General features: G+C 42.4%; 1 protein-coding gene across 8 annotated transcripts in view; it reads left to right on the forward strand.

Moving 5' to 3' along the window:
- Positions 1-18,423, forward strand: part of SLIT2 (slit guidance ligand 2) — a 264,819-nt gene that overhangs the window by 217,784 nt on the left and 28,612 nt on the right. For all 8 annotated transcript variants that reach the window (XM_053403609.1, XM_053403608.1, XM_053403613.1 and 5 more), the window contains 8 exons: positions 1,764-1,896; positions 5,385-5,453; positions 6,660-6,731; positions 6,897-6,968; positions 9,372-9,443; positions 12,620-12,783; positions 15,710-15,834; positions 16,453-16,550. In XM_053403609.1, coding sequence (XP_053259584.1) covers positions 1,764-1,896; positions 5,385-5,453; positions 6,660-6,731; positions 6,897-6,968; positions 9,372-9,443; positions 12,620-12,783; positions 15,710-15,834; positions 16,453-16,550 — 805 coding nt within the window. The remainder of the gene's footprint in view (positions 1-1,763; positions 1,897-5,384; positions 5,454-6,659; positions 6,732-6,896; positions 6,969-9,371; positions 9,444-12,619; positions 12,784-15,709; positions 15,835-16,452; positions 16,551-18,423) is intronic.

The raw sequence follows: 18,423 nt of genomic DNA on the forward strand, positions 1-18,423 counted from the left end.
ACGTATAAAAATGTGTTTATTCGACGTTGGCACTAAAATGTTGAATTTTTATGACTTTTTTAAAAAAAGAATCACAAATTGTTGCAAAATGCAGAGAGATGAATTTAAAACTGGAAAAATGAGAAACCGAGGGAACTGAAATTGACAGACCCTTCTATCCCTAACACAGAAGGTTGTGTGGGAAAAGCTAGCGATATGATTGCCCCTGGAACTGGAGCAGCACTGGCATGGATTCCTTCTGAATAATAATAATAATAATAATAATAATAATAATAATAATAATAATAATATAACTCAGTATCATGTGTGGGCTTGTTCAGACATTATTTTCTCCCTAGGATTGTTCCTTAAGTGAGATAGATGGTGGCCTCAAGCCTGCCTGTTCTCACTCATCACAAGGAAAATGTCTAAACTGGGAATTTTGTGGTGTCTTCACTGAGCCTCTCAAGAGAATTTACTCCATCAAGAGCTGGAGAAGATTCGTGCATGCCCAAGATCTGCTTCCAGTCTCTAAATAAGCCAGTTTTGTGACTTCCACCTGAATATCTTTGTTGCTCTGCATATATGTCAAAATAGCTTCTAAGCTGCTTACAACTATAGAATCAATACACAGTAACAATTCCATTCCCATTCCCATACTGCATGTTGTCAAGAGCAGTTTGTGACCTGACGCTGTTCAAAGTGAGGGAAATGTCAAGGAATCCACTAGGCTTGTGCAAGTCTAAGCAGCTACAGTGGTACCTTGGGTTACATACGCTTCAGGTTACATACACTTCAGGTTACAGACTCCGCTAACCCAGAAATAGTATCTCGGGTTAAGAACTTTGCTTCAGGATGAGAACAGAAATCGTGCTCCGGCAGCAGTGGGAGGCCCCATTAGCTAAAGTGGTGCTTCAGGTTAAGAACAGTTTCAGGTTAAGAACGGACCTCTGGAACGAATTAAGTACTTAACCCGAGGTACCACTGTATTTGGATCCTGCTTGTGGTCAGTTAAGCCTGTGCCATTCAAGTTGAGACATCTCATAGAATGGTAGAGTTGGAAGGGACAACAAGGATCATCTGGTCCAACCTCCTGCAATGTCGGGATCTTTTGCCCAATGTGGGACTCAGACTCTGAGATTAAGAGCCCAACGCACAACCAACTGAGCTATTTCTTCAGTAGCTATGGCACCAAGTGCATTTTCCCAAAAAATGCAGGTACCCATGTAAAGGTAAAGGTAAAGGGACCCCTGACCGTTAGGTCCATTCGCAAACGACTCTGGGGTTGCGGCGCTCATCTCGCTCTATAGGCCGAGGGAGCCGGCGTTTTTCCACAGACAGCTTCCGGGTCATGTGGCAATCATGAGTAAGCCACTTCTGGCGAACCAGAGCAGCACACGGAAACGCCGTTTACCTTCCAACCAGAGTCTACTTGGACTTGGACTTGCTTTCAAACTGCTAGGTTGGCAGGAGCAGGGACCAAACAACAGGATCTCACCCCGTCGCGGGGATTCGAACCACCCACCTTCTGATAGGCAAGCCCTAGGCTTTGTGGTTTAGACCACAGCGCCACCCGCATCCCGTCAGGCACCCATGTATTGGAAGTTAAAATACATCATGTCCCCGGTAATTGAAGATAATATTATATTTTCTGTATACAGAGCTACCTGAAAGCAGAAACTTCCTATATATCTAGAACAGATTAAAATGATTGTGCTGCTGCCATGCTTAGGTCCTGTTAGCTGAGCATGGCTTATCTTTATATGTTTCTCTTTATGAACTAGGAAATGATGACAACAGCTGCTCTCCACTCGCCCGCTGCCCCGCAGAATGTACTTGCCTAGATACTGTGGTTCGTTGTAGCAACAAAGGTCTAAAGACTTTGCCAAAAGGCATCCCCAAAGATGTAACTGAACTGTAAGTAGTACAAAAATTAAAATTAAAATTAAATGTCAGCAACAATGTTTCTTTCGAGAGTGATGGGGATGCTTTTGGCAGGTAACTTAACATTATCAGACTGCCCATTGGTCAAGACCCTAGTCTGCCTTTGCTAAATATTTTTCACAGGACCTCAGGTATGGTATTTCAATGCTTTGACTTTTCAACGCTCATTTCAGAAGCTATCCAAACACTGGAAATCTGTTTCTCCTGGAGTTATTTTCTGGATATTGATTGGAACCAATAATGGTAAAAACTTGATCTACTAACTTTTTAAAAAAAATTTTGAGAATAACTCTGCGTTTCCATGCACACCAACAAAGTACACTGTTTTGTGGGTTACCTTTATTGTACCTTCACATTTTTCTCAACTGTAAAATGTATCCTTTGGTCTTACAGTGTTATAACATCAATTGTTTAAAAATAGTATATCTGTGGTGGTCTTCAGTGCTTTGTATCACTTGTGAAAGCAAAAGTTGGAGGTCCATCTGAACAGGAAAGAGGTGGTTAGCGTCTTCAGAACAGGGTTATATTGCTCTGAAGGATCAGGTTTCTGGTCTCTGAGAGCTCTTAATGGCCTTGTCTTCAGATGCTCATGTTGCCTTTGTAACATGGAGCGACTTTTATCACATGAGAGTCACTTATCGGCTACTGCCTCTTGTCTGGCCAAAGTTCCCATTCCTGCATTCTGCTTTCTGACTTCTTCTAGATGTGATTATTATTAAAGGAAGAGCTCCAAATTCTTTGTAAGCTGCTTTGGGAGCCTTGCTGACTGAAGAATAGTGTGTTAACTTTTAAATGTAAAATAGGTAATGAATGCTCTGGTTATCTCCCGCTTGGACTACTGCAATGCGCTCCTCATCAGGCTACCTTTGAAGGTGACTCAGAAACTACAACTAATCCTGAATGCGGCAGCTAGACTGGGGACTGGGAGTGGCCTCTGAGACCGCATAACACCTGTCTTGAAAGACCTACATTGGCTCCCAGTACATTTCCAAGCACAGTTCAAAGTGTTGGTGCTGACCTTTGGTGCTTTGAAGCCCTAAATGGCCTCAGCGCAGTATATCTGAAGGAGTAACTCCACCACCATCATTCAGCCCAGACACTGAGGTCCAGCTCCGAGAGCCTTCTGGCAGTTCCCTCACTGAGAGAAGTGAGATTACAGGGAACCAGGCAGAGGGCCTTCTCGGTAGTAGCACCTGCCCTTTGGAATGCCCTCCTGCCAGATCTCAAGGAAATAAACAACTATCTGACTTGTAAAAGACATCTGAAGGCAGCCCTGTTTAGGGAAGTTTTTAATGTTTTAATGTATTTTAAATATTTTGTTGGGAGCCGCCCAGAGTGGCTGGGGAAACCCAGCCAGATCGGCAGGGTATAAATAATAAATTAATAATAATAATGATGATGATGATGATGATGATGAATAAATCACATGACTGAAGGGTTTGATGAACAAATTCTCTCAAGATCACTTCGTGCACCTTGAAGTTTTGACCTCCACTGAAAGACTGCTTGTGTGCTCAGTTTATCTGGCCCAGTATTCTGACATGATGACATATGCTGTTACCTTGGGCAGTTCTGAGCATTTTCAGAACCGTGATCATGGGTGCTTAAGAAGATTCTGATAAGACCCACACCCAGCCTCCCAAAAAATCTGTCATTTTACAGAGAGGATGGAGCTTTGCACGACTAACACTGCTGAGTGTCCTGTGAGAGGAATCTAGGCATGCCTGGAGAATTTCAAAAAGCAGATGAACCAAAGGTCTATATGGTCTTCAGCCAAATTCCTACTGTCAATCACGTTTGGCATAACCTCTAGCAAAGCTCTGCTGGATTCCATGAGTTCACATAGCCCAAGTATGGGGATGTTTATTCCCCCTGAAGGAATGGGTTTCTGTGCAGTCAGTTTAAAACTGACTCAACCCCCCTCCTTTCTTGTTTCTCCAAGAGAGCGCTCTGAAATGCATAAAACTTGAGCTGTTGAGCAAATGCATAACAAGAACACAGCCGCATAAACAAGGCTCTCTCCTTTATCAGTCTGTGATGATAAGGATGGCCTTTTCCACTCTAAAGTGGAACAGGGATGACACTCTAGGTCTTATCTTACCACAACCCTGACGCACAGACCTAAGTCCGGGAACAAAGCCAGAGTGCATTCTCAGAGATGGTGACCTCTTCCTCCAAGATAAGAGTAGGAAGAGGAAGATCCTTTTATGGTCAGAAGTACAGGAAGGAATACCCTTTTATGGTTAAGAATACCAGAGCAAGAACATATGTGATGTCAACTTGCGTACATAGGCTGACATGGTTGGATTCCTGGGGAAGGAGGGAGAGGGTGCCTGGAGGATATATATACTGCATGAAACTTCTCATTTCTTTGGACTTGCTGTGGACTCACCACGCAAGTGACTTCTGCTATCCGGAGAGCAGAATAAACTCTTTCTTTGAACCAACCTCGGTGTCATTTGACTTCCTTCCTCCTGTCCCGGAGCAACGCAGACCCAATCGGTGAACTCCAATAAGGCTACACCCCCATATCTGGACATCAGGACCACTCACAGTGGTCCTAGCAACCTGCTAGTTGCGATATATTTTTAAAGAACAACTGTCCACCATGACATCGGGGTTTGACAATTCCTCCTCAGAGGATAAGGCCATGAATTAGAGTTCGAAGAGTTAGAGAGAATTGCCCTCACTCTGCACTGCCCGGGAAGCGGTGGCACAGGTGGAACCCATTTTGCCATCATCCCTCTGGCCTGAGGTCGCACTGTCGCACACTCAGACTCTGTGTGCCCCAGCCCAGATGCTCCAATGAAACCACAATCTCTTGCATGCAATAGGAGCAAAATGTTGTCCAGACAGGCAAGGCCCCTTTTATTAAAAAGGTGGGAGCTGCAACAATATTTAGAGTTTGCCTGTTACAGAAACAACAGCTTGCTCCAGCTCTGTATGGATTCAGCAGTGCTGAACTCCCATCTTGCTTCTACCTGTTCTTCCTGGCTTGGATTGGCACTGCCTTGCATCACTTGATTCTGCCTGCCAGGCCGACCCCCTCCTCCCTAACTTGGACCAGATCGCTCTTTCTGCTGGAATCATTACCTGGAGCAGAACACTGCCTGAGTGTTACTATCTGCTTTTGATAGCAGTTGTAACATCGCCCTTCATTTTTCTACCACACTATTGCTGATCCAAAACTCCACTTTTTACAAAGAAGTACTGATATACAATGGAACAGCCTTTTCCGACAAGCCAGATGTGTTTGCATCAAATAGAAAATATTGGTTCACCATAGTCAAATTATTTCTGTTAGTGTGCAGGTGTGCATCTGGCTATTAAACTGATGGTTGATCTCATCTATTCCCCAGTTGTCATGTTATTATTTTAAAAGTGTGTGGGTATTAGAGTCATGGAATGAACTATTGGTGATTTCAATTAAATAATATTGCGTTCTATCTTCCCTTTTGTAGCTATTTGGATGGAAACCAGTTTACCCTTGTCCCCAAAGAACTTTCAAACTACAAGCACTTAACTCTTATGTGAGTAATCCTCTCTCTATGCTAATGTTATTTAAAATCTGCTTTTCCATTAAATGAAGTACTTCCAGACCCCTTAGCAATTAAAATTCTATTGCACATTTTAGAAATAGTTTATGTTTAGTCCACTAATCACAGCACAATTCATTAGAAAGTATGCAGACTGAATACAATCGTACCTTGGAAGTCGAACAGAATCTGTTCCAGAGGTCCGTTCGACTTCCAAAACGTTCAGAAACCAAAGCACAGCTTCTGATTGGCTGCAGGAAGCCACAGAAGCCCCGTCAGATGTTCGGGTTTCCAAACTGGAACACTCACTTCTGGGTTTGCGGCGTTCGGGAGCCAAAACGTCTGAGTACCAAGGCGTTCGGTATCCAAGGTACGACTGTACCTTGCTATCCACTCCAAAAGATGCACCATGGAGTATGCTGGATGTAGTTGTTTATTATATGGGTAGCACACAGTATTAAAGAGTGTAAAGGCATTACACAAGTATATTCGGTTGCAGAGAGAAATTGGATTAGTTTGCTTGGAACAGGGTTATACAGCAGTAGATGGCATTATAGTGAAAGAACAGGAGGAAATAGTGGCAGCACTTAACATCTTTAGTGAAGCATTTCTGAGCTGCTTGCTGGATTTTTTAGAAGATAAATTCAGCTTTAAGGGTAATTTCAAAGTTAATCTTCAGGAGACTATCAATTTAGAAGCAACTTTACTAAAGTGCATCATGTATAAATACAATCAAAATGTGTTTGCATTTTTCAAAAGTATGTTTTCTAGTAGCACATATTTTATGAAACAAAAGTGGTTAATACTTTAAATATAAAGCATACCAGTTAAGAAATGTTGCATCCTCACCTGTCTGCTCCAAAAGGGTGCATTTATTATCACTCAGGAAATCACTTGTTCAGATACGCCATGTAGTTCCAAGTTTTATTTCACAAAGGGAAGTATTAGCACTATGTTCATATCTGAAGGGTCTAGTTCTGGATATTATTTGGGTTTCTTCTTTTTGTAATATTGGTATTCTCATTTTGTTGTCTTTAGTCCTACTTAAGTTAAAATGCTTGCTGGGTTCATTGCATGTGGCAGTATAAACTGACATTTTAAATAAGAATTAATAATACTACATTTACTAATAGGATTTGGTGTTTGAACATCTGTGTTATGACTTTAAGTATTTCTGGATTTTTATTGTTATTTTTTTAGAGATTTAAGTAACAACAGAATCAGCACCCTTTCTAACCAGAGCTTCAGCAACATGACTCAGCTGCTTACTTTGTAAGTGTATTTGTGTAGTACAGTATAATCTTTATTAATAAAGCTGATGGTTGATCTGGATTTTGGCTGTGTGTTTATGGTGAAGAAATCAATATGTAAACTGGAGCTTACAGCTCTGCGTTTATAGTATCTAGTTTGAAAATTAATTACTTGGTATACTTTCAGAATTCTGAGCTATAATCGTCTCAGATGTATCCCGGCACGGACGTTTGATGGCTTGAAATCGCTTAGGCTGCTGTAAGTAGTAATGTTCCATTACTCATTTTCTTGTGTGTACCAGCTGGAGGATGAGACCTGAATCAAGCTGTGTGGCTGCTCCTTCCCCATAGCTCTGGTAGTATGAATGGCCAAATATGGCAATAGCTATTCCCCTATCAGTGTTGTTCCCCTATCAATAGCTATCTCCCTATCAGGACCACTCATGTCCACCAATGATTTCATTATCACATACATTACCAGAGAAGTGTGGGATTCTGCCATGGGAAACATCACCTAAACTGCTCAGCTGGGTCTTAAAGGGACCCCTGACCATTAGGTCCAGTCATGGCTGACTCCGGGGTTGTGGCGCTCATCTCACTTTATTGGCCGAGGTAGCTGGTGTACAGCTTCTGGGTCATGTGGCCAGTATGACTAAGCCACTTCTGGCGAACCAGAGCAGCACACGGAAATGTCGTATACCTTCCCGCCGGAGCGGTACCTATTTATCTACTTGCACTTTGACATGCTTTCAAACTGCTAAGTTGGCAGGAGCAGGGACCGAGCAACAGGAGCTCACCCCGTCGCGGGGATTTGAACCGCTGACCTTCTGATCAGCGCCACCCGCGTCCCTCCCAGTTGGGGCTTAGTGGTTTGTAATTAGGATAATTCCCTAAGAAGTCACTCGCCCTGGTACCTTGATGGAATCAGCCTAAAGCAACTTCTGATGTAGTAATTAAACTACAGTTATTCCATAAATAAATAATTTGCAGTGCCCCATGTAGACATATTATAAGGCATGAACTCTAGTGCACAGTAAAATAATCATGTGAGGTAGACTGCTAGGATTGTTGGCTCCTAGGTAGACTGCTACCACTGAGCCTCTCGGGCTTGCCAATCAGGAGGTCGGCAATTCGAATCCCCGTGAAAGTTCAAAAGCACCCCAAAAAGTGCAAGTAGATAAATAGGTACCGCTCCGGTGGGAAGGTAAACGGCGTTTCCATGCGCTGCTCTGGTTTCACCAGAAGTGGCTTAGTCATGCTGGCCACATGACCAAGAAAAACTGTCTGTGGACAAACGCCGGCTCCCTCGGCCAGTAAAGCGAGATGAGCGCCGCAACCCTAGAGTCATTTGTGACCTGAACTGTCAGGGGTCCTTTACCTTTTTTTTTAACCTGTACACAGCAAGTTTTGCTTTGACATCTCCAGGGCAGCAAGAAGACATGATATGGGGACTATTGCATCCTAATGTCGCAGTGGTCCCTTCTCTCCCCACTCTTGGTTGTAGCAAGCAGGAGAAGAGGATGGATTTCTGTGGCATTAGATTGAGAGGTATTGGTGCCCATATCATGTTGTCCTGAACTTGGCTTCATGCAAGTAAGAGTGTAAGTATCCTCTTAAGCTGGAACATTTTAGTGGTAGAATTTCGACACTATTGTGTTATGCAAAGTCGTTGTCCGTTATATCACAGAATAGATATCCCTAAAGGTTAAAAACAACACATATTCAGAGAAGTCAAGCTTCTTCTGTCCAACAGGAGTCTTGTTGCGTCCTGTTGACGAAGCCTGGTTAGGGAAGGGGATATGGCTGACTTCAGTCCCGTACTTCTAGGGACAGCAAGTGGCCATATTACCCTGCCAGAATACTACCCTTCCTCTTGCTATTGGTGCAAGGGATGGTTTGACCTGAGGTGGAACAGAGTTTGAGTGGACCATTACAGATTGCCCCATGCTATATCTAGTAAATTACTCAAAAGAATGAAACGTTGACATGTATGTGTTTCAAACAAAATTTGTTTTACTGTGATAAATCCCTAACAGTATGTAATTAGGAACATAAGTTTTCATGTGTTTGCTGTCGGTTTGACTGGAAAGCTTTTGAACATTTTGGAATTATTTGCAGGGTTGCTTATTATGGTAGTGATGTGGCAGCTGTAACATGTTCACATCCCTGAGAGTAAGGCTATGTTCTGCTCAGATTCCAATTTTTTTTAATCGATTTACCGTATTTTTCCGTGTATAAGACGCCCCCATGTATAAGACGCCCCCTACTTTTGGGGACCCTAAATTTAGAAAACGGGCATATGCACTATCCATGTATAAGATGCCCCCAGATTTTTAACCTTCTTTTAAAGTAAAAAAAACCCCTCGTCTTATACATGGAAAAGTACAGTATTTTCCAAAACATACATGCTGCTTTTCCAGGCAAATCTCATCCAAAGTGGCTTACAAGCAATAAAAAGTGTGTGTGAGAGAGAGAGAGGGGGGGGGAGGGAGGGAGGGAGAGAACAGCCTTGGCTGACTGTGAATTTTGGGATGGATTTCAAGCTTACAAGGAACTGATACTAATAATATATGCAGATGTCTGGAAATATATTGCATTGATGCCATTTATTAAGTTCTTCGCCATCTTTTTCCAAGCACATAATTGTTTCTTGTTTGCATAGGTCTCTACACGGCAATGATATTTCTGTTGTACCTGAAGGTGCTTTTAATGATCTTTCAGCGTTATCCCATCTGTAAGTATCCTGTCCATAAGTTAATATTTACATTCATGTGCTGATTGGGCAGTTCACTGTTAGAGAGACTAACAGCCTCATCCTAAACATTTGTATACACTAGTTCAGGGAAGCACAGGCTGTCATGTACCTGGATATACACAGATAACACTTTTAGCAGTGCACTTATACAGTGGTTGGATGCGCTTATTGTAAGAATGTATTTGCTGGTGTGATTGACTGGAGGGATACATAAGCAATGGAAGATGGGTTGTAGGTAAACATATGTCTGCCTTCTATTCTTTTAGCGTTTTAATGAACTTCAATATTCTTGCAGCTATGTATATATAGTCCATAAACAAATATTTATATTACTTTCCTAGCCAGGGAATTCATATTTTGGGATGCACAAAAAACCATGCATTTAATACCATTCTACCACAACGTCTGATGTCTAAACTGGAAGATCTGGGGCTTCCGTTATCACTTTGTGGGTGGATATTGGACTTTTTGTCAGACCGCCCCCAGAGGGTTCGGTTGGGCCCTTATACCTCTAATATGCTTAAGACTAACACAGGAACACCACAGGGATGCGTACTCAGTCCGCTCCTTTATATTCTCTACACGTACGATTGTGTCGCTACTCACCCTAGTAATAGGGTTGTCAAATTTGCAGATGACACAACCGTGATTGGGCTCATCCCTGAAAGGGAGGGTGAAACGGATTATAGAGATGAGGTGGAGCGGCTGACAGAGTGGTACAGAGCTAACAACTTGCTCATAAATACAAGGAAGACAAAGGAGCTTGTGGTGGACTTCAGGAGACAGAAGAGCAATGTCCAGCCACTTTTGATTGATGGGGTCTGTGTGGAGAGGGTAACAACGTTCAGATTTTTGGGCATTGAATTACAAGAGGATCTGTCCTGGAGTGTCAACACAAGGGGGCTTGTGAAGAAGGCACAGCAGAGACTGTACTTTTTGAGAGTTCTAAGGAAAAACCATCTTCCGCAGAAACTGCTGCTTGCCTTCTATCACTGTGCCATTGAGAGCGTGCTCACTTATGGATTATGTGTGTGGTACGGAAGCTGTACTACCCAGGACAGGATGGGGTTGTGCAGAGTTGTTAAGGCAGCAGAGAGCATTGTTGGCTGTCCACTCTCCACCTTAGAGCAGATTTATGCCACAAGGTGCCATAGGAAGGCACTGGACATAGTAAAAGATCCATCGCATCCTGGTCACTGTCTCTTCGAGCTCCTGCCGTCGGGACGGAGATACAGGACGATGAAAACAAGAACGAGCCGTCTTAAGAACAGCTTCTTCTCCAGAGCGATCTCGGCCCTGAATGGGAAGCCTGGACTTTGAAAGTCATCTAATCTTCCTTGCTGTACTATACTGTATTGTTTAATTAGTGTTTTTATGGAGCAGTCAAGTAATTTCGTTGTCCCCGAGAGGGGGCAATGACAATAAAGATATTATTATTATTATTATTAATATTATTATTATTATTATTATTATTATTATTATTATTATTATTATTATTATTAAAAATTGGCAGTGAAATGAATCAGCATCTCAATGTTTCCCCAGCCTGCCACAACAACTTAGTGAATGTCGGGTTGCATGTGTCAAGCCTTGTATATTATGCTGATAAGGGGAAACTATTGCTAAATTCTTGATTGCTTCCTTTGCCTTCTTGCAAAATACGTTTTGTTTATTCACTATTACAGCTTAAAGCCTGCACTGTTGCAAGCATTGATCTGGGCCTCTTCTTTCACTTGTTAACAGATTGTTACTGGGCTAAGAGTATAAATGTTTGGGTTGAAAACCTCCCCACCCCCATGAATAGGAGTCTTGATTATTTTCAGTTAGCGGCTCTCTGTGATGACACTAGGTCACATCCACACTATACGTTTAAAGCACCTTTATACCACTTTAACCATCATGGCTTCCCGCAAAGAATCCTAGAAACTGTGGTTTGTTAAGGGTGCTGAAAGTTAAAATAAATAAGTGGAAAGCATTTGTTTGCAATACAGAGGAAACTTGCAAACACAAGAGACGCTAAGCAGCCCCTCTCAGTTGCCAATTACCGTATTTTTCGCCCTATAGGACGCACTTTTTCCCCTCCAAAAATGAAGGGGAAATCTGTGTGTGTCCTATGGGGCGAATGCAGCCTGGAGAGCGAGAGGGGTCGGTGCGCACCGACCCCTCTCGCTCTCCAGGCTTCAGGAAGCTATCAGCAAGCCTGGGGAGCCCGCGGGAGTTCCCACAGGGCTCCCTAGGCTGCGGATAGCAGCCTGCCGCCCGGCGCGCAGGACGCCCTGAAGCAGAGCGCCCCGCGTGCCGGGCAGACATCCGCAGCGTGGGGAGCCCTGTGGGAGTTCCCGCAGGGCTCCCCATGCTGCGGATAGCAGCCTGCTGCACGGAGCGTGGGGCATGATGAAGCAGAGCGCCCCATGCTTCGGGCAGACATCGGCCAGCCCCACAAGCTCGGGGGACAGTGGGGAGGCGCAGCGCCGCCATCCCGCTGTTCCCCGACATGGTTTTGGGGGGGAACTAAAGGGGGGAAAATTCCTTTATTTCCCCCCAAAAAAAACTAGGTGCATCCTATGGGACGGAGCATCCTATGGGATGAAAAATACAGTATATTTTGCAGATGCCCCCTTCCTTCACATTAGTATTGTGAGAAAAACTTGGAGCCCCATGTTTGCCTTTTAATGTTTAGTTCCACCTTTCACAGTTAACCCTTTGGTGATGAATTGTTTATAATGGGTTTATAATTTTATAATAGGGACGCGGGTGGCGCTGTGGGTTAAACCACAGAGCCTAGGACTTGCTGATCAGAAGGTCGGCGGTTCAAATCCCCACGATGGGGTGAGCTCCCGTTGCTTGGTCCCTGCTCCTGCCAACCTAGCAGTTTGAAAGCACGTCAAAGTGCAAGAAGATAAATAGGTACCGCTCCACTGGGAAGGTAAACGGCGTTTCCGTGTGCTGCTCTGGTTCGCCAGAAGCGGCTTTGTCATGATGGCCAAATGACCCAGAAAAACTGTCTGTGGACAAACGCTGGCTCCCTCAACCTGAAACTTTTTAGTAAGTTGATTCAGCATCATACGGAGTATTTTCCACTAGGTTTTCATGATAAGAAAAGCTGTGTGAGAGAGATCATGTGAAATGGTGGTGTTTTTGTTTTCGTTCTGCAGTGCAATTGGAGCAAATCCACTTCACTGTGACTGTAATATGCAGTGGCTGTCTGATTGGGTAAAGTCAGAATACAAAGAGCCAGGCATAGCCCGGTGTGCTGGACCTGGAGAAATGGCGGACAAGCTGCTTCTCACCACTCCATCTAAAAAATTCACCTGCCAAGGTATGTTACCTCCTCCCCAAAATGCTTGTATTTCAGCATCCTAGAATAGAAAAATAATTGCCTTCAATATAATATGCTCTCAGTTTCATATAACCATAAGAGAGAGATTTCCTACTCTTATCCAATGTGTTAAAAATACTCCATGTCATGGAACACATTTGAAAAATTATTGCTGTCATTCTCCCTGAATGACTTAGGACAATTTCATGTATAACAGGGATGCAAATCTGGGTTTGCCAATCTGTACACTCAACAAAAAGTTACAATCAATCACAGTTGTCTGTTGAGTGTACCTGGATTACACATGTAGCTACAAACGTTTGTTTATATCATTGTAGAATAAAATAAGAACATAATGTGTCCAGTAGTACTTTCAGGATGTCTGGAGAGGCACCATTCTGAAGGTTGTCTCAGTCGTATTGGTTTCATTTTTGCTTGTTTGTTTGTTTAAAAACCTTTAGAAGCCAGTGTCTAATAGAATCACTGTCTTTAGGAAAATAAAACTTTAATAGTCTGATGTAGTGCAGCATGTTTCTTGCTATGACTACAAGTGCTAGAATTCATAGGGGTACGGGGGGACGGGACTACTTCTTCTTTGGGCTTGTGTACAAGCCTAGTACAGTGGTACCTCAGGTTACATACGCTTCAGGTTACAGACTCCACTAACCCAGAAATACTACCTCGGGTTAAGAACATTGCTTCAGGATGAGAACAGAAATCGTGCTCCGGTGGCGTGGCGGCAGCAGGAGGCCCCATTAGCTAAAGTGGTGCTTCAAGTTAAGAACAGTTTCAGGTTAAGAACGGACCTCTGGGACGAATTAAGTACTTAACCCAAGGTACCACTGTATTAACAATGAGAAAACGTGTGCTCAAAGATAGCAATGTACAGCAATGTAGAATTAAAAATAAAATAACTAATGTAAAGAACATTTGCTAAATTCCCTTCTGAATTATGCAGTTCTACTTTCTACTCACATTAGAAATACTGATAGCAAAGAGCTTATTTCCATGGATAACGTCCCCTAGAGCATTCGCCCCATTCCCATATACATTATTCCTTTGGGGGTGTTGCATCTAATAGATTTTCCATGTTTTACTTTTGGCATTTCACAATCCACACCCTGCTTCTAGAGATACCAGGGCCTTGTGGTTTTCTGATACCAGGTAAGACTGTAAAGTGCCCTGGATTGAATTTCTGTTTAAGCCAGGACCTTCGGACCTTCCCTACGTGTTTCTCAAGCAAACATTTTCCCCAAAGACATGCATGTTGTACGTTTCTTCCCACTTTGCTTGGATGACATTTGTGAGTGATTCCTTTTTACGTTCTATGGGATAATGACATTCTGGCATCCTAAACAACCTTTTGGTCTTTTAAATCATGATGATGATTTATTCATCATAGAATCGTAGAGTTGGAAGGGACCCAAGGGTCATCTAGTCCAACCCCCTGCAATGCAAGAATCTCAGCTAAAACATCCTTGACAGGTGGCCATCCAACCTCTGCTTAATTTATATGCTGTCCATCTGACTAGGTTGCCCCAACTTCCAACAAATTATAAAACCACAGTAAAACATCAAACGCTTAAAACTTCCCTACACAGGACTGCTTTAAGATGTCTTCTAAAAGTCAGATAGTTGTTTCTTTCCTTGACATTTTTTTTTTTTTTTGCTGGGGGGGGATGTTGCATATATTAATATTGCACAGTTTGAATTGACTGGAAGCAAAAAGAACTGATTCCTTTTGGAATAAATCATTGTCCAGGCCCATAATAATACTGTTCAAAGTTTCCTGGCCAAACTTTTCAAAAACAGAATATAAGCATTAAAGATATAATCAAAATATCCATACGATGTATTGTGCTGTCTAGCACAGGCCCAGAATCTTAGAAAATGTGAAATAATTCAAACAGACCTAGAAACAGACCTAGAAGCCTTAGGCTGTTTCTCTCCCTTCAGGAGAGCTCCATTTTCATCCTCACCCCATGGAGTTTGAGAGACAAGGACTAAAGGCAATTCTCTAACAAAGTGAAGATTTGCAATTCAATACCTTCATCACATGATCAAATGCTCACTCTCGGCACAGAGTAAAACACAATCAACAGTTATTCATTAACCCAGAGTCCTTCAGAAAACAACTGTAGAAAACCCCCAATGTTAAACCTTTTCACCAATATATATTTAGGCATTCTCATTTCAGTGTCAGTTAAGCCATTATACTTCCGCAAGTTTTATATACCGTGTTAGAATTGTAATTGTTACCATCTTGTTGTATCCTTCAATATCCTCTGTGAGCGTCAGTATTGATATTGACAAGCCTTCCCATTCCTTGACTTCTGTTTTCTGATCTTCTGATTTCTTGGTATCTTCCTCTACTGTACCTACCCTTAAATATGGCTATGGCCTTGATATCGTCTTCCTTCTGTTGAGTCCTCCATCTTCTGATGTTTCTTCTTCTTCATTTGTGGCAATAAGGACTAGAGCCTGGATCAAAAAACCTACCAGGTTCAAAAACTGAATTCCTGTAGTGGAAGGGTAGATGCATGTAGCAAATGAAGTCATATGCTTTCCTACCTTTGAGTGGGAAGAGCCACATAATTTGGGCTTCTGGAGGTAATATAACCAGAACGACTAGTAGCCCTTGATAGCCTTGTCCTCCACAAGTCCAGTCTCAACGAACCATTTTGTGCATTGTGCAGCTTTTTCTTGGTAAGGTTGCTCAGCTAGCAGCTGAGAGTAGCCTGGGCATCACATAAAAGCTACATGTCCGCAGCCAGCGTATTGCATAAAAGTGTTGAATGATTGCCTAGTACAGATCTAGCTATAGATCTAGCTGTTAGTACAGATCTAACCCACCCTAGCTGAAAAGGTATTTGATAACAACAATGGCAGGCTTGTATCTGACTGTGAATTTGTGTTTCCCTTGAAGGTCCTGTGGATGTCAGTATTCTGGCCAAATGTAGTCCCTGCTTATCAAACCCATGCAAAAATGATGGAACTTGTAATAACGACCCTGTCGATTTCTACAGATGCTCCTGTCCCTATGGCTTCAAGGTATGGAGAACATATGAAGGTCGTTTTTTATTTTATTATATTGGGAACCCATCTTTCAGGCTAAGCCATGCCATTGGTCCATGTAGCCTAGTACTTTGGGATCACAGGTTGAACTTCCATCCTATAGGCCAAGCCCATGCTCTGCCATTGGGTTTTGGAGAGTGGGAGAAGCAAGATTAACAGCAAGGTGGAGATATGTATAAGGTAAAGGACCACTGGACAGTTAAGTCCAGTCAAAGGCGACTATGGGGTTGTGGTGCTCATCTCGCTTTCAGACCAAGGGAGCCAGCGTTTGTCCACAGACAGCTTTCCAGGTCATGTGGCCAGCATGACTAAACTGCTACTGGCACATGGAGGACCATGACGAGTGCCAGAGCACATAGAAACACTGTTTACCTACCCACCGCAGTAGTACCTCTTTATTTACTTGCACTGGTGTGCTTTTGAACTGCTAGGTTGGCAGAAACTGGGACAGAGCAACAGGAGTTCACCCCATTGCGTGGATTCGAACAGCCAATATTCTGATTGGCAAGCTGTATATAACTGTGTTATTTTAAAAGAATAAACCAATTTGCCTTCCCTCTGTGCAATCTCACAACTTTGCTGTTTTATCTCTAGGGCCAGGACTGTGATGTTCCAATTCATGCCTGCATTAGCAACCCTTGTAAACAAGGAGGGACTTGTCACTTAAAAGAAGGTGAAAAGGATGGATTTTGGTAGGTTTTTATCTGGAAACACAGAAGAGAAGCCTGTTGCTTTTGAAAGACTAGTCAGACTAGCAGAACCCAAGCACTCCCACACAAAAGTCTATGTGTGCTATTAGTAATCTTTGATCCCACAAAGTAATGAGAAGCGAGGACTATTAATAAGCACAAAAGCACAAACCCACAATGGTGGTTCTTCTAAGGCTTCAGGAAACAAAGTCACATCAATGAGCTTAATGTTCCCTGTTAAGTTTTTCTTTTAAATACGTTGTTATTAGTCAAGGCATAACAGGGCAAGACAACATGGTGTTGACTCTATTATGCTAATTAATTGCTAGCTAGATCCCTGCTGGAAAGACTCTCAATTCAGCTGTTGTTCTGTGCATTATATCAACAGACAGCCTGTAAATGATCAGATGTAAATCCCAGTGAAACAGAAAATTAATGATTCATTGCCAAATCAGCACGCCAGTGGATAAACATGCTGTGAGCATTTTTAATCTAGAGTTATTTAATCACACACTACAATTACCCGAGATGTATTCCATGAATTATGAAATAGAGTTCTTTAATAAATGGATCCAATAATTTCAAATAAGAATGCTGATCCATTCTTCTATCTAGTTAAAAACCTTCTTGATTCCTGCTTTTCATTAAGAAATTATCTTTAATTTTACATCTAAATTTTGGCCAAAGGTTAGAGTGCTTTCTGTTTGAAATTAATCTGATGCATTTTAATACCATGGCAAATTAACATTTAATCACAGCTTCAAAGGACTAAAATGAGCAAGAAGCACTTCAGAACACGTTAGTTTGGTGGGACTTACATAGGGAAATTTAGTAAATGTATCCAGAGTATCAGTTTACCATATTGTTCACCATGAATGCATATTGTCACCAGTACCCAGTACAAACCAGGAGTAAATAAATTTAAATACAATTTATTCCCCAAAGAAGCTAAATTCCTAAAGTAGTGAGGTTTCAGCTCCCCTCTCTCTGTGCGTTTATATATATTCATTCCATAACATGCTACCATGTTTGAAATATGTCTGCACATGAATAAAGTACCAGTTCAGAACCAATTCTAGTATTGCTTCTGCAATAAATGAAACAAAACTTCCATTTAACTTAGTGTTCCCTAGTTACCTTCACTTCACCTTGCCAACAAAGACATCACCTTGCCGACAAAGGTCCATATAGTTAAAGCTATGGTTTTCCCAGTAGTGATTTATGGAAGTGAGAGCTGGACCATAAAGAAGGCTGATCGCTGGAGAATTGATGCTTTTGAATCATGGTGCTGGAGGAGACTCTTGAGAGTCCCATGGACTGCAAGAAGATCAAACCTATCCATTCTGAAGGAAATCAGCCCTGAGTGCTCACTGGAAGGACAGATCCTGAAGCTGAGGCTCCAATACTTTGGCCACCTCATGAGAAGAGAAGACTCCCTGGAAAAGACCCTGATGTTGGGAAAGATGAAGGGCACAAGGAGAAGTTGACTACAGAGGACGAGATGGTTGGACAGTGTTCTCGAAGCTACTAACATGAGTTTGACCAAACTGCGGGAGGCAGTGGAAGACAGGAGTGCCTGGCATGCTCTGGTCCATGGGGTCATGAAGAGTCGGACACGACTTAACGACTAAACAACAGCAAAGTTACCTTCCAATTTTCAGAAATTCCCCAGTTTTCACTATATACTTTGTGCTATGTTTTATGTTTGACAAATTTCTGGCATGGGTTCGTCAGCACCAAAACAGGTCAGTGGTATAAAAAGCAGCATAAATGATGCTGAGAGACATCAAAGGGCAATAAGAAGTACAGTTTAGATTCTCACGGCGTGAATACAGAATCTTTTTATTTATGTAAGAATGTATCTGTCCTGGGGGAT

Source organism: Podarcis raffonei, chromosome 9 (genome assembly GCF_027172205.1).
Source record: "Podarcis raffonei isolate rPodRaf1 chromosome 9, rPodRaf1.pri, whole genome shotgun sequence".
NCBI classification, from domain to species: Eukaryota; Metazoa; Chordata; class Lepidosauria; order Squamata; family Lacertidae; genus Podarcis; species Podarcis raffonei.